We start from the raw sequence: 15,829 nt of genomic DNA, 5'->3' as shown, positions 1-15,829 counted from the left end.
GGCCAGACTATTGGGGGGGGGGGGTGAACGAATTCCCATGCCCCACAAATAACCCAGAGATGCTGTAGTGATATTACCCTCCACTCCTCTTATCCAATCTCCCAAGCACTAGTAGGAAGAAATTGACGTGCATTCTAGATGTACTCCTTTTTAGCTTTCCTGTGTCACAATTTAATTACACCTTTTTGTAAATATGATCACACTTAAGTATTTAATGATAATTGAGGTTCAGTTTTCTTGCTGTGTGAGGCTAAAGATGGAGAAGACGACAAACTGGAAATGAGAATTTTGTTTGTCTCCAGCAGCAATGAAAAAGCTGCTTTTTTCATTTAGGGAACAAGGTTTAAGAAATGTGAACATATGGCCATATACAAATCCTAAATCTCTAAACAAAATTTAAATCATATACAGATAATCAAACTACCATTTTAACAGATTAGACAACCACTAGTTAACTTTATTAGAAACAAGCAAACCCACCTTCCCCATATTGTGGGCCTATAAGCTTATTTGTATTCTAAAGTTATGCTGCTTCAATTCTCTTATCCTGCTTCGTTTATCAGCTTCCAGGTACCTCTTCAAATCATCATTATTTTGTAGATCAAGCTCTCGCAGAGACTGGTTTGTTTTGAGAGCTGCCAAAAAAGCTTCCCAGCATGCCTCTGTCAGTCCACATGAATCCAACCTAGATAAAAGTTCATAAGAAAATGGTTGCTGTAAATGAAAACCACCAAGGTCAAAATCTATTGCAAATAACTCTCAGAAGGACAGTTGTCCTAAATGACTTTGCATTCTTCTGACGTTCTGACTGATTTGGTTCTGTTGTAAGGAAGCTTGTCATAAGCTATTGGCCTATTGTTTTTAGTCCACCTTTGCTATCTATATGTGAGACCCTCACCCTCCTCCCAAAATGTCTGCAAAGATATCCAATATGATCGCTCTTACCACTGCAATGGTTTCCTTGAAACTAGTCACTTAAAAATCAAGTGTTAAAAACAAATGGACATAAAATGCAATAACAAAATCAGTTTAGGTATAACAATAAAAATACATGTTAAATTCCTTCAAGAAAATGGTTCCAAGCTCTTGAGGGCTTTGTATACTTATAATCTACCCCAGTAATAAAGTAGCAGCCAGTACAGCTCTCCAACAGAGATGTGATAAGATGACATGGTGTCGTTCTTGTTAGTGCAGAATGCAGTAGTAGTAATTTTATTATTTATACCCTGCCCATCTGGCTGGGTTGCCCCAGCCATTCTGGGGGGCTGCCAACACATATAAAAGCATAATATCGTGATTGCTAATTCAATTTGATGAAAGACACTCTCCCATTCAGACCACCAAAGTGTCCAAGTATGGCCGGGATCTGCATTGTTCTCCTGATACTATGGACAAATAGAGCTGGGTGCTTTAGCATACTGATGGCACCATGCCCCAAATCTTCTAAAATCTGTTGGAAGCAATTTTCATCCAAACTGTGTACAGCTGATAATATCTTATTCACAATGTAGTTATGAACCACTTTGTCAAAGGTTCCCATCACTGCTCAATTTGCTTTTAACATCCCTATGATATTTCAAATACTTTGAAATAAGTACCTTAGTGAAACTATTTTGCAATTTGGATGTAGAAGGCCTTCGCATAAGAGCCGCATGCCAGCCTCTCCCATTTCTTCATTATGGCCTAGAGACAGCTCTAGCAGGGACTGGTTTTTACAGAGAACAGAAGCAAGATTCACACAGCAAGCAGCAGTGAGATTGCAACCAAGCAAGCTGTTCAAAGAGATGAAAAATCCATTACAAAGTTATTTACATGGAAGAAGCTTAACAGGCTTTAAGTCCAGCAGCAGAATATTTTTACAGTATCTGCCTTTACGGGGTAGATAACTTATTGCAGCGAAAATAAAATGAGTCCTGTAGAAGAAAGGTCACTATGTACTCATTGAGGACCCCTCCCCACCCAAGATTTGAGACTTTGCACCCATTTCCCAATCTGACTAGTTTGGCTGACTTTCCCTATCAGTGGTGGCTTATGATGGAAATGTCTCTGCTTGCAAGATGTGCACCTCTCCCTGGTTTTGCCACAGTCATGATTATGCTAGGGTACCTGATTAAATGGTCTCATGTGACAGAACTACTACTCCTGCACCTTCTCAACTAGCCTGTTAGGAAGAAGAGATGTAGCAGAATCTTGCCCCCAATGTGCTGTCTCTTTGTTATAAAGGAATATGACATTTATGCCATCTGCAAAGCGAGTCTGCTTAGAAATTTGAGCCTATTGATGGGGTTTATTGTCTCTGACAGTTAATTATTCATTTCATTTCTATACTGCTTTATATTTTAAAGCAATCTGGTTTGCAACACATTAAAACCAGATAAAGCATTACTGGAGAAAGTCAAAAATAAAGTATAAATTCAAAGCAACATAATTAACAGGAATCTAAAATATTACCTAAAGATGTCAAAATAAAGCATTACAAAGGTCAACAACAGGATGCATATTTAACGTAACAAACTTAACCAAAAAAAAACCTTACACATTTCAAAAGAAAACATAACTGAAGGAAGTCAAATACAAAATGCACATTTAAAACAGCATAATTAACAAGAGAATGAAACATGAGCACTGAACATACCTGTTGCTGCCAATCCTGCCAGGGCAGGTGGTGGCTGTGGAAGCTCAGGCTTGCTGACTTGGGTCTGCACTAAGAGACAGCCAAGATGGTCTCTATATGGTTCTGCTGTATTATGTCCTAGGAATGCCAAATCAAGTGTCTGGAGGTCCTAGTCTTTGACAAAATCTCAAATGATGTGTGATTTTCTCCATTAGAGCTATATTCCAGAGTGAGCAGTACCAAGTATCCAGTGTAAGAGTTTGGGCTGTTTTCCATTGAGTTGTAATTACTATTTCATGCTGCCATCGTATATAAGACCAATTCTTTTGACAATACATTTACAGTGTATCATCAAAAATCTTCAGCAGCATTAATTTCAGGCAACAAACAATAGTTTCTTTAGTAATATTTTGTCAAAATTGATAACTTTTTGGAATCATGTAATAGCTGATCAGTTTATATGCCACAACTGAACCACATAAGCTCTGATATTTGTGCTGAGCATTTAATTTAGTATCCTCAGAATCCCTTTTCTTTTTCTCTCAGTAGTCTTGAGTGCATTACTCTTCCTTGCTCTGATTGGCAAGGCAAGACAAATGAGTCTTGCTTAATCCCCAAGTGGAATAGAGCAGAAAGAGTGTTGGAAGCAAAGACTACGTAATTCAGTGATGGAGTCTATGCACCACAGGAAGTTAATGTTAAAGAAGAAAACAAGAGACTGAGTGGGGGCAGTGTGTACTATGCTTAGGAGAAAAATCTACACACTTCCAGGCAATTCAGATGATGCTAAGTTAAAAAAAAAAAAAAAAGCCAGTGGGGGGCTGTGGCCCTCTAGAAGCTGTTGGACTACAACTCCCACATCCCTGGGCATTGACCATGCTAGCCAGTGCTGATGGGAGTTGAAGCCTAACAGTACATGGAGAGCCACAATTTGCCTATGATTGCAATAAGCCATTGGTCACTTACCTGAGTACCTGCAGTTGGCAGTCTGGATGCATCAACATTTGGCAGAGCTCTATTAGTCCAGCATCCCCTATATTGTTAAAGTCCAAATAAAGCATTCTCAGGTTCTGGTTTTTAGGAACAATAGAGGCTAGTTTCTCACATGATTTGGGGCTGAGGTTACAGCAACGTAATCTGAAAGGGTTAAGTGTTCAAGAGGAATTAATGAAGATGTATTCAGTAAGTTAACTGTGTTTCAAAAGTAGGTCACATTAAAAAAACAAACAAACCCAAAGTAGACGTCCCATTATCTTTGGCATTTCCCTTAACCATACTGCTTTGTTTCCTTTGTCCTCAGAAAGTGCATTAGAGATGGGCTGACTAGCACAGTGAACAATATTCTAAATGTGGTTGCTATGCCAAATACTTATATAACAGTATAGGTATTTACTAATGTGTTTTAATTTATTTTTTATTCCAGCCACTGAGTTTGCCATTATATTGACTATCCACGTACCCTCCAGTGACTCAGCAATATACTGTATTTTTCGCTCCATAATGCACACTTTTTTCCTCCTAAAAAGGAAGGGGGAAAGTCTGTGCGCGTTATGGAGCGAAGGCACTGGGCGCTGTTTCTGCTGCTTTCACCAGAGCAGAGATCGGCAGCCGCTTTTCTTTCTGTCCTCCCCCCCCCCCCGCACTTTATGTTTTTCCCGGTGGTTGTCGCCTTACAGGATTTTTGGCGGGTGGTGGAACTGAACATTTGCATGTACATTTGCCATTCTCTCGACTTCTATAGCTTTATTGGTTCATCAATAAAATCATTTTTCCTGTATCAGATGGATCTGTGAGTTCTTATGTAAACAAATTGTGTTGGCCAGTGGGTGGGTATACAGAGTTAAAGGAAACAGCAACACATTACTCTGGGAGAGAAAAAGTGGAATGAAGGGATACATTTCGGAAATACAGTGTCCAAGTTTATAACCCAAGCGTAACAGGTTTTCCTTGAGGTTTAGAGTTTTATTACCGGTACATTTGTATCCCTTTTCAAGCAAGATTTGACACCCTATTGTTGTGTTATCAAGTTGTTAATGAGGCATAAGGAGTTCTATTGGCAGTATAATGAGGCATGCAGAGGGTTCCATTTGGGCACAGCCACAAGGAAGTGAAGACTAGAAGAGTGCTCCAGCCTTAAAGTCTCTCTTCATTTGTTAATGACAGTGATGATGGTTCTTAATGCCACTGTTGACTGCTGTTCACTTTACATGGTTGAAATATTATGCTGATATACCAGTTGTTTATTAAATATGGTAGTTTAGTACAACATTTGATTCAGAATATTTTTTTTCTTGTTTTCCTCCCCTAAAAACTAGGTGCACGTCATGGTCTGGTGCGCATTATGGAGGGAAAATTCGGTAGATCAGTGGCATGGAGATTTGCAGTGTCAGGACTCGGGGCAGAGCATCACAGACTACAAGCCAGTGTGGTGTAGTGGTTAAGAGTGGTAGACTTGTAATCTGGGGGACCAGGTTCGTGTCTCCGCTCCTCCACATGCAGGTGCTGGGTGACCCTAGGCTAGTCACACTTCTCTGAAGTCTCTCAGCCCCACTCACCTCACAGAGTGTTTGTTGTGGGGGAGGAAGGGAAAGGAGAATGTTAGCCACTTTGAGACTCCTTCGGGTAGTGATAAAGCGGGATATCAAATCCAACTATGTCTTCCAACAAGACTGGGTATCCTTTGGCACAAGAAGGCCATTTTGGATAGCAACCCTGGCAAGTGTAACCCAGTTTCTGCCCTTACCATTTTGATAAAAGGCACCTATGAGTACTCACCTCAGTATCTGCAGTTTGCAGCTGGGATGCTTGAGTGCTTGACAGAGTTTGATCACTCCCACTTCTCCTAGGTCGCTTTGCTGTAAGTTGAATTCTCTGATGTGTTGATTCATGGTGAGGACAGAGGTAAGAATCTCAAAGGAAGCAGCTCTGAGATTACATCGCTTAAAACTGAGGAAGAAATAGGGAGTCAGTCTTCCCTTTCCCAGGTCTTTGCAGCTTCTTTGGGATAAGCTTTTAAACTGTAGGAGTCAAAGAGAAGAAACACCATGGTGCATCAGCAGCAGCACAACCGGATGCCTGCATCTGCTGCAACAAAGCATGTCTCTCCTGTATTGGTCTCTACCGCCACAGCTGGCACTGCAACCATCCAACAGCTTGACCTCACCCCCAAAGGCACACTCCTCCATTGTCTCCTGAGACAGATGGGTGCCAACAGGAAGTGAATCATACTAAAGCCCACGCTTATACTTTTGACTTTTACCGGTAACTAGATTGACATGGATTGGCAGTCCCTGATAACAGATTTCTCTTTTTAAAATGAGTTTTGGAAATGCAGTCTACTCACTTCAGCAGTTACTTTATTCATGTGATCATCAACAGAATCTCCTTTCACATCAAGGGAAAAGGCCAGGCTGCACAGTCCAATCCATTGGCCAGAGATGGAGCAGCTGCAGGGAGCTGGCTTTCCCCTTCCCTCCTCAAAAGACTATTCTACTCCAACTGCCCATTTGTCAAAAAAGTTGGCTGCTGCTATCTCCAAACAATAAAAAGGCCTTTACAATGGATGCTACTTTAAATTGCCTAAAGCTGCAAACCTATGAAAAACTTTTCATATCCAAGGTAACAGTTGCCTACAGCAACCCTAGACTACTATATGGTCTCATATATATTATTTTCAAAATTGCATTTATTTCCTGCCTTTCTGTCAAATTGCAGTTTGCAATTTTAAAATACTTAAACAAATGGTGTAAAATAGAGAGCCATGTACACCACTTTCAATCCCTCCCTCCACTCAGACTTTGTCCGTTGAAGGGACATTCCAATTGCATTCAGCAGAACACACTGAAAGGCCTTCCTGGGAGTGGGAACCCTAGTAATACAAGCTTCCAGCTGAACAGGCTATGAATCTCCATACAGTCATATGGAGAGATGCTGGGGTGAGAGGAGTGTGCACAGCCCTCCAAACCTTGACCCAGTTCGTGCCCTCGGGTGTTTGGCTGAACCCCCGACAGGGCTGAAAGCATCTGGGCCCTGGGCATGCCAATGGAAAGCTGGGTGAGATGAAGTAAGGCAGAGTTGCACAGGACATGAAAAAACAAAAGTATCATTGCCAGTTACATACCAGATCTCTCTTACATTACACCTTGGATCCTTCAGTCCTTCAAATAGGAGAGGCAGGTTTTCATCCACTCTTCCATTAAAATATAAGCTGAACAAAATAGAAAACTGTGTGTAGGATATGCTATGCAATTGGACCATATAGCTGCAGTAGACAACATTGCATCATGACCTGTGAAGTTGTGGGATGTGTTTTACATAACCCTCCCAGGGTGCGGAAACAAGATTGTTGATCAAGAGTTATTCTTAGCCCTAGTTGATAAATGTTGACATATGATGTGCTCATTCTGCGTGAAATCACTTCTGAAAGAGGTTGGCATAGACGTAAGCAACAGAAAGGCACATTTTAGAATATGAAAAGTGAATTTCACATTGAATGAAACTTTCCCTTGATAACCAAAACTAGGGCTCTTTAATGAAGTATGCACCAGCAAAGCTGGGTTTGCCACGAAGTATATGCTCAAAAGAGAGTGATGGCCATGAATGAACATGTACAATATAAATGTTTGCAAATACTTGCTTGTTGTATTCAGTTTGAGCTTTAGCGACTAAAATTTATGTGCCCTGGCTTAACAAAATGGGCTCTTTGGAAAATCTGTGCCCTAGATTCACTGCTACCCATGCTCTAGTACAACATACAACATAGAATCTTAAATCTGGAACATTATTTGGCTTTCAGAGAATTACACATTTTCTTTAAAAACAACAACAAACCACCTATATATTTAATCATTTTATAGACTACTTGGTATATAAAACAAAACCCAACCAATTGTAAGACCTAGAATATAAATAAAATTAAAATACATATTGTCAATTAAAATCCCAGAATCAAAATTCTAACACAAAACACTCAGCACAGCAATCTAAAAATGAACACTCAGGAAATTCCTGAACAAACACATTTGTTTTAGATGCCTCTTAAAAACATCTCAGCTGATGCCTCTGAGATTGCACAGGGGAGTGTATGCCAGAGGACTGGTGCCACTGTGGAAAAGACATAACCTGACAACCTGATCCCAAGTTGTTCAGGGCTATACTTGTTTATAACAGAACCTTGAACATGGCTTAACACCTAAAAGGAACCTGGTGCAGTTCCTTTGACACAAGTGTTGTGTGTATAGACAGATACCCCGCTCAGTACCCTAACCACTGCCTTCTGCACTAGTTGCAGCCTTAAAACCAAGCCCAAAGGTACCTCCATATAAAGCACATTATAGTAATCTACTGGTAACTATGAGGTTGCCATTGCATGGGCCATAGCAGTCAGAATATCCCAGGAAAGGGCAGAATTAAATGGACCAACGTTTTGGTTTGCACTTTAGCTAAAAACAAAAACCCTGAACTGATCTGAACAGTGTCTTCTGATGGGTTCACATACCTTGACAAAAAAAGTAGATATCCAAGATGGAAGGACTGTCCTTTACGACAGTGTCTCAGGCAAAATGAAATAACCAGAGAGTTGAATGCATTCCCTAGGCAGTTATCATACAACTTAATCTCAGGGATGCAATCCATTGCTCTTCCCACAAACTCCTCTTCTTGAATCTCGTATAAGCAAGAGAATATTTCAGATTGCTTTTGACAGCTCTTTGATGCCACCTCAGCTTCGATCCAGTCCAAAAGCACTTGTTTTGTTTCTGAACAAATTTTACAGCCTAAACTTTTCTCTATGGTTTTCCTCCTTTTCTCATTTAAAAGACCAAACAGAAAGCGGACTGTCAACACTAAGTACTCATTTCCACCCTCTCCAAAATCTTTTAGCAACTTTCTCATGTCTTCATAACAACAATCTGATTTGTCGGCCATTTCTGGTATCTCCTCTAGCACGTAGGACAAGGCTGCAAAAAACTCTTGGAAACTTAAGTGGATGAAGCTGTAGGCAGATTGGCAATCAATATCTTGCTGGAAAAGTTTCTTGTGAAGGAAGAGTGACCGGATGTCAGCTTCATTTAAGCCATGTTTTTGGAGGTCATCATCCTCAAAGAGTATTTTCCTTGTCAAGACTCCTTCTCTGGCTAAGAGACAAAGGTTTTGGAAATGTTTCTGTTTACCTCTTTCCAACACTGGACTGTGATCTCTGAGTAAGCTAGTTAAATAAAACATGTATACACAGGTAGTTGTTTTTGAAGTCTGCACAAGATCTTCTCCTCTATCCATCTGTTGCTTCATCACAGTGCAGATGATCCAACACACAATGGGGACAAAGCACATGGTGAAGAGCATCTCATTTGCTTTCACAACCCCAAAAGCTTGTACCGCTTGCCTCTCATTCCCAAAATACTTGTGGAAATACTCTTCCCTGTCCTTCTCAGAAAACCCCAGGATCTCTATGTAGCGGGGATACTTCAGACACTTCTGCAGTTGCTCCAGAGCAATTGGCCTTGTAGTGATAATTAGATATGATTTGGGAAGAATGCTTTTCCTGACTAAACTTCTCAGTACAACTTTCACCGGCTTCTTTTGACTAGGATCGAAACACAGATGTTCCCCATTGGATTCTAAGGGAAACTTCAGTTCATCAAGACCGTCGATTATGAACAGCAGCCTCTCTGGGTTTGCAAAAATATCTTCCAGGGGAGCATTTCTCTCAGGACAGTTCCAAAAGATTAAATCAATCAGACTCTGCTGCTCAGTCATCAAGTTAATTTCTCTGCAGTTTATGTAGAATGCATAGTCAAACTTGCCTTGGTAGAGTTTGCCAACTGCCCAGTCCAACATAATCTTCCTTGCGGTCATTGTTTTTCCAATCCCAGCAGGCCCTTGCAGCACGACAGTTCTAGGCTTCACTCTGTTATCATCAGGGTCAAATAAAGCCGCAATACTACCTGGACTGGCTTGCTTGCCCATCATGTTGGCATGTTTCCTTCCAGTGGACATAATTTCATGCTGCTTCTCTTCCAGCAGGCAATGTTTCTGAATGATCAAGAGTTGGGTGTACCTTCTGTTCAGGTTCACCCATTGACCAAGGAGGGCATTTTTGTCTTGAATTACTTGATATTCTTCCCATACATATTCTCTGTATTTAATCCTGTAATCTAATAACAAGAAATAAAGCGCTGGGGGAGAGTACATGAAACAATGCAAATGAAAGGTTTAATGATATAGTTCCCAGGAGTAGACTTTTGACCTTGGTTTGGGCTTCCCACAAATGGAGCTTCCCCCCCCCTCCTATGCAGACACAGACATCCACAGAGGTAAAATGCTCCATTTGGATGAAGTGGTTTGAATTAAAACAGTTTTCAAAGAGCCTCCCTGTAACCACTGATCAGCTACTCAGGAAGATTAAGTTCTTGATTATTCCTTTGTAGCTGCATCTGTGCCTGCCCCACACCTGACATCACATATGATGTCAGGTGTGGAGCAGGTAGAAAACAAATTGGGACCATACTGAGGCCCATGGATGCTGGGCTAGATACTGGACTCAGATCCAAGACGTTTGAGCATTCAAGCCCTAACAAAGGAATTGCCAACATATTACCTTCCCGATGCTGTTGCCAGCACAGCTAATTGTCAGGGATGATGGGAATTGTGATCCATCATCTGGAGGGGGGGGCACATATTCCACACTCCAGCCCTAATACCTTACTGTGGCTGGAGTCTCTGTGTGGGGCTAGAGGGGGGGCTGGTGGGGTTAGATGCCCTGTTCACCTGGATTGCAGTGGCAGGCAGGCAAGCCCTGAGAGGCTGCATGTAGGTGTGGCCAGGGTGTGACCCATTATTGAAATGGATTGCTAGACTAGGTGGGCTTTTGCTTTGGTTCAGAGAAGGCCTGCCCTGCCCGTATATTTCTATGGTCCACTTGTACACAGGGAGGAAGGCCTCAGCACTCTACCCGCCATATGCAAACAGGAGGACTCTATATCACTTCCATTGAAAGGAGTGCTGCTGCCCTGTATATATATACTGCAAGACCATGTTCACCACTTTAATGGAATCATGTGCATTCAGCAGCTCTCAAAATACTTTCAAGTGAATCAGATTTGCTAAGGTGTTAAACCCAAACTTCTAAGGCTTTGATAAGAAGAATGACCTGCTGTGGGTTTTATGTACCTTTTGGTGATATCTCCAGTGCTTTCTGACCAGACTCCAAACCTGAAAGGAGAATTGAAATTGTTTTTAGAATACCTGTTTAGTTTAGTGTCATTTGATGCATGTATATTATTCACAGAGGGACACCTGGTGGCCCAAAGAAGGATTATCATAAATGCATTAGGCTTGAAATAAATCTTTCTTCAAGCATCTGGAGTTTCTTCCTTTCTCTACCCCCCAGCTTAGGCTAAAAGACAGTATCTTCTCCAAAGCTATTTGGTAAGTGTAATAGTTGAGTCCAGCTGAGTTTTCCACATACAAATTCAATGTTGCAACCATGTGCAGTATTAGCTAATTCTGAGCAAGTTTGCCAGACTCGATAGGTGTAAACTCTTTGTACATAATAATTTCATAACTCTTTTCTAGAAGACACTTACACTCTGGACAGAAGTGATAAGTAGAGCTAGTTGGATCGCCTGTGTTAAACACAGCTTGTTCATGGCTGCTTTTTGTTCCAGCTGGAGATACATGGAGGGAAATGTCGCAGGTTTTCTCAGAGTCTCTTACCTTTTTCTTTCTCTTTTCTGAGTTTAGCAGCAGACTGTTTCTGATTAATATCCGAGAGCACTTGTATGGTTACATCTATTGCGTCATCTCCACCATAACACTTGAGCAGGAGATTCTTGGTATCTACCCTGTCCGCGTTCTCTAGCCGACTTCGGGGAATTATCAAACGCTTTCCTTCGAGGTCTGAATAGGAGAGCTTGTCTTTAAACCTTTTGAAGTCTTCCTGAGAAAGGTCATCGAGCACAAGTAAGAGCAGGTCACTGATTCGGCTGCTTTTGTTTCCCATTGTTAAGCATCAAAGAACTAAACTGAAATGTAAAGAAGAAGCAAAGGACCACTTTAATTACATAATTTAAAAAGGAAATTTAAAATAAACATGGTGGGTGGGATTAGTTGCCTACAGAAAGGAAAATAAATGGCTGCATATCCAGGTTGCTTGACTATGGCAAGTGTTGAACTCTCAGGCTGGGGAAACTCACTCTATACTAATGTGTGCATGTATACTTGTGTATGTGTGCCCTGTCTCTGTTAGTTTTGAGGCATCAGAGTTATTTTTTGGAATGTTTTTGGAATCTTTGTTTTAATATGAATCAGCTTATAAAATCCAGTGCTCACAAACTGCTCCCAAGTTGCATACCTACGCCTTGAACACTACTACTACTACTACTACTACAACAACAACAACTAATGAGGATTATTCACTGTAAGGAAGTGAAAGGCTCTACTGTGAAGGCTCTACCCAACTCTGACACAATGTGGTTTTTAAAAAATGTTTAAAAATAGAATAGAAACAGGAAATTTAAAGATTACTACGAACATCAGCAGGACAGTGATGCAAGAAAAACTGCTTACTGTCTTCAGGCAGTAGCTGTGGTTGGGGCCACCAGAGAGCCAGGGTGCTGAGGATCAACACAGCCAGCTGACGTCAGTAATGGCCTTAGCTGTTTGAGTTCACCTCACGAGTTAATGGTGGCTGCGAGAAGGTTCAGGCAGGGGAAAACCAGGATTTATGAGGTATAAGTCCTGCTGCCAATGTTCCCCAGTGGGGTCTGGGGAGTTCACTGCATCCCACTGTGCCGCGCAAGCCCGTTTCTGCCAACTCAAAAGGCAGAGCGGGTGCGACCTGGGAGTGTGTCCCTGCCATGGACGAACCTCTGTCTCCGGCATGGCTTGTGGTTGGTTCCTCTATTGGCGCTAATCAAGAGACGCTCCTGGCCCACCCATTTAAATCCTAATTCAGTGTCTTTTCTTTACTGCATTTATACTTCCCACCCACCCCTTCCTCACTCCCCAGTGGCCTGCAACCTGCTGCACACGAGTCCGCAATGCAGAGACAAAACCAGACAAGCAACAACCCTCTGCTGAAACCAAAGTATAATTAAACAATGGAAACAGAAAAATAAAGAGCCATGTCTGTTAAGTATATGAAACATAATGAGAACATTGTAGAACGCTATAGGGCGGCTCATAACTGAGCTAGGTACTATAAATGACATTAAGATGACTGAGGTGCTCAGTGCCCACTTTCACCAAATCTGCACTGCACCCTCACTCACTCAAGATGGGGCATCTGGCAGTGATACTGTCAGGGCAGCACAGAGTTCCAGGGCCTGTTTAAAAGTGTGGCACTTACTATAACAACTGCTTGATGAGTACCTGCAACTTTTCTTCTAGATGAAAAGCACTGCTCCCAAGTATTCTGGAGAGATTTGACCCACTTTGCCTTTCAACTTCCTCAGCAATTGTCCAGTAATTGGTTCAGTTACACTTACGTCTTGCATCAGGTCCTGGCTGCTACCACACTGGGGCCCAGAGTCATTGCCCCTCTGGCCAGTTTCATGACCAATTGTCTAGGGCAGTGGTTCCCAATTGCATAACCCACCCAAGGGGGTCTGTGGCACCACCCACATAACAAAAACTATCATAGAGATATCAACATTTTTCTAAAGTGGTCCATGGCTTGGCTTTTGAAAAATGGGGGGGCAGTACTTAGCTAATTGGGAACCACTGCTCTAAGGCACAGTCTTTTAGGATATCTAGAAATGTTAGTAATGTACGGAAGCGAGAGCTGGACCATCAAGAAGGCTGATCGCTGAAGAATTGATGCTTTTGAATTATGGTGCTGGAGGAGACTCTTGAGAGTCCCATGGACTGCAAGAAGATCAAACCTATCCATTCTTAAAGAAATCAGCCCTGAGTGCTCACTAGAAGGACAGATCCTGAAGTTGAGGCTCCAGTACTTTGGCCACCTCATGAGAAGAGAAGACTCCCTAGAAAAGACCCTGATGTTGGGAAAGATGGAGGGCACAAGGAGAAGGGGACAACAGAGGATGAGATGGTTGGACAGTGTTCTCGAAGCTACTAACATGAGTTTGGCCAAACTGCGAGAGGCAGTGAAGGATAGGCGTGCCTGGCGTGCTCTGGTCCATGGGGTCACGAAGAGTCAGACATGACTGAACGACTGAACAACAGCAACAAGAAATGTTATATCTTTGTCATTACTGGAACCCACACCTACCCAGTCTGTGTGAGAGTAACTGAAGTCACCCATTGCTACAACCAGTGGGTTTTTTTCTTCTTCTTCTTCTAAAAAAATGTTTAGGGGTACTCTCATTTTCCTACTCATATTGAAATACTGCCCCTCAATGAGGCCAAACGTAGAGTCACAAAATGTTTAGGGGTATGCGTACCCCTGCATACCCCCAGAAAAAAGCACTGCCTACAGCACTTCCTCCTTTAGATGCCTCCCTAATTTGATTCTTCATCTCACAATCACCTGGGGACAGGCAGACAATAGTACACCCCCAGCCCTAAATTACTCTCGTGGCCTGATTCCATGGGGGGAATCTGCCCCTTTTGGGATTTCCAACATGGTGTATTCTATGTTGTCTTAACCATGTCCCACTGGTTCTCTTCCTTCCACCAAGTTTCCATTATGCCTACTATATCTGTGTTCTTTACTTTTCCAGAAACTGTCTCACCAAACAAAAACTAATGACAATGTGAGGCAGTAGAATATTTATTGATACTTAACTCTAATACTTAACCTTGAACATCTTGTAAATCTAAATCTATAGGCATTTATCAGTGTTCAATCCCATTCGGGATATTTTGCCAAAGTAGTTGTTCCATTTAAAAACAAAACAACAGCAAAACTTTTCATCAGTTAAGACTTCATATGCAAAAGCCCCATTGAAATATATGGGAATTAAGCTATAGGTACAGCTCATTATTAAGGAGCTTGTGAAGAAGTTTCCAAATAGCAAACTTCATAGATCACAGTTTTCCTTTCATCAGCACTACCAGCAAATACTGGAAGATAATAAAGAAAATTATGTACTTACCATTAGTCAGCAAGGATAATGCTGTGAGTAAGAAATCTGGCTATGCCTTGGATTCACTTTTGTATGTTCTGAGTGTTCAGAGGAGATTCCTACCTTAGACCCCCTGAAGAGGAACTAGGGAACATTTACATCATACTTGATTTGTTGCAAAACAGTCAAACCCAAATCTTTCCTGTTTTCTGAACTGCCCTAAATGCTGTCTGACTGATATAGAAGGGAATATGTGTCTTATTTAGCTTTGTTTCAGTGTGTGTTCAGTTTCAGTAAAAAGAAAATACTTCTCTATTCTGTGAATTTTACTTCTTGGCCTTAGCAATTGCTTAATGGCGTGTGTTCCCACTGTGCCTGTTGTCTCCTCGATTATTACCGGTACTCTCTCGCCTTCTGAAAGTTCCAGGAAACTGAGATCCTTTGTGGGCATGCACACAGATACATGTGTTTTGTCTGTGAAATTGCACAGCAACACATCTTACCAAAGCAAACCTTTCAAAAATGTCCCACAGAGAGCCAAATGTTCATTAAAAAATAATAATTGTTTATTTACCACTTTTGCATAAAAAATAAGTTTCAAGAGCCACTAAATTCTTCCAGCTTTGTTCTTTTCTGGCCATGTTAGTGTTGCCTGATGATGTAAATGGTGAATCAGTTAAGTCCTGCTACTGGGAGAACTTCCCTAGGCAAAAAAAGGAGCTGGGGGGCGCTAAAGAAATGGGGAGATTCTTTTTCCACTCTCCATGTGTGCAGCACATGGACCCCCCTCCCAATCAAATAATCCATAGATTGGGGAAATCCAAATTAATTAGGCAGAAATTTCAGGCTTCCACTTGGATGTTGTGTTTACAACATGTAAAACATGCACACACAAAACACATCAAGTCCACTTTAGACTGCCATGTGTATACACCCTAAGAGGGGGGAAACAGCATAAAACCACATGCCACTCAAGTGTGGACATAGAAAACTGTATTCTGCAGGTGGGTGGTGGTTGTTTTAATGTGTGTAGTGACATTTGGCCGTGTGCCACCTGTGCTTCTATTTGCTAGTCACCTAAGCAGAACCAAACCATCTTGTTTCCACCAGCTCAAACTGATGTTGCGCAAAACAGCTGTATTAATACTCAAACTCAAATTGGCCCTTGTTGGCCTATGAGGCAGGA

At 41.7% G+C, this 15,829-nt stretch overlaps 1 protein-coding gene across 1 annotated transcript; it reads right to left on the bottom strand.

Annotated features, from left to right (window-relative positions):
* Positions 1-370: 370 nt before the first annotated feature.
* NLRP6 (NLR family pyrin domain containing 6) lies at positions 371-14,746 on the bottom strand. Its single transcript, XM_033139994.1, has 9 exons — positions 14,674-14,746; positions 11,330-11,637; positions 10,784-10,858; positions 8,112-9,768; positions 6,735-6,821; positions 5,390-5,560; positions 3,581-3,751; positions 1,599-1,772; positions 371-685 (listed from the first exon to the last, which is right to left on the bottom strand). The coding sequence occupies exons 2-9, from the start codon at positions 11,613-11,615 to the stop codon at positions 499-501; spliced, it is 2,808 nt and encodes a 935-aa protein (XP_032995885.1). The 5' UTR covers positions 11,616-11,637; positions 14,674-14,746; the 3' UTR covers positions 371-498.
* Positions 14,747-15,829: the final 1,083 nt, after the last annotated feature.

Source organism: Lacerta agilis, chromosome 1 (assembly GCF_009819535.1).
Source record: "Lacerta agilis isolate rLacAgi1 chromosome 1, rLacAgi1.pri, whole genome shotgun sequence".
NCBI lineage: Eukaryota > Metazoa > Chordata > Lepidosauria > Squamata > Lacertidae > Lacerta > Lacerta agilis.
The sequence above is the reverse complement of the archived record's forward strand: the minus strand, read 5'-3'. Positions and strand labels throughout refer to the sequence as shown.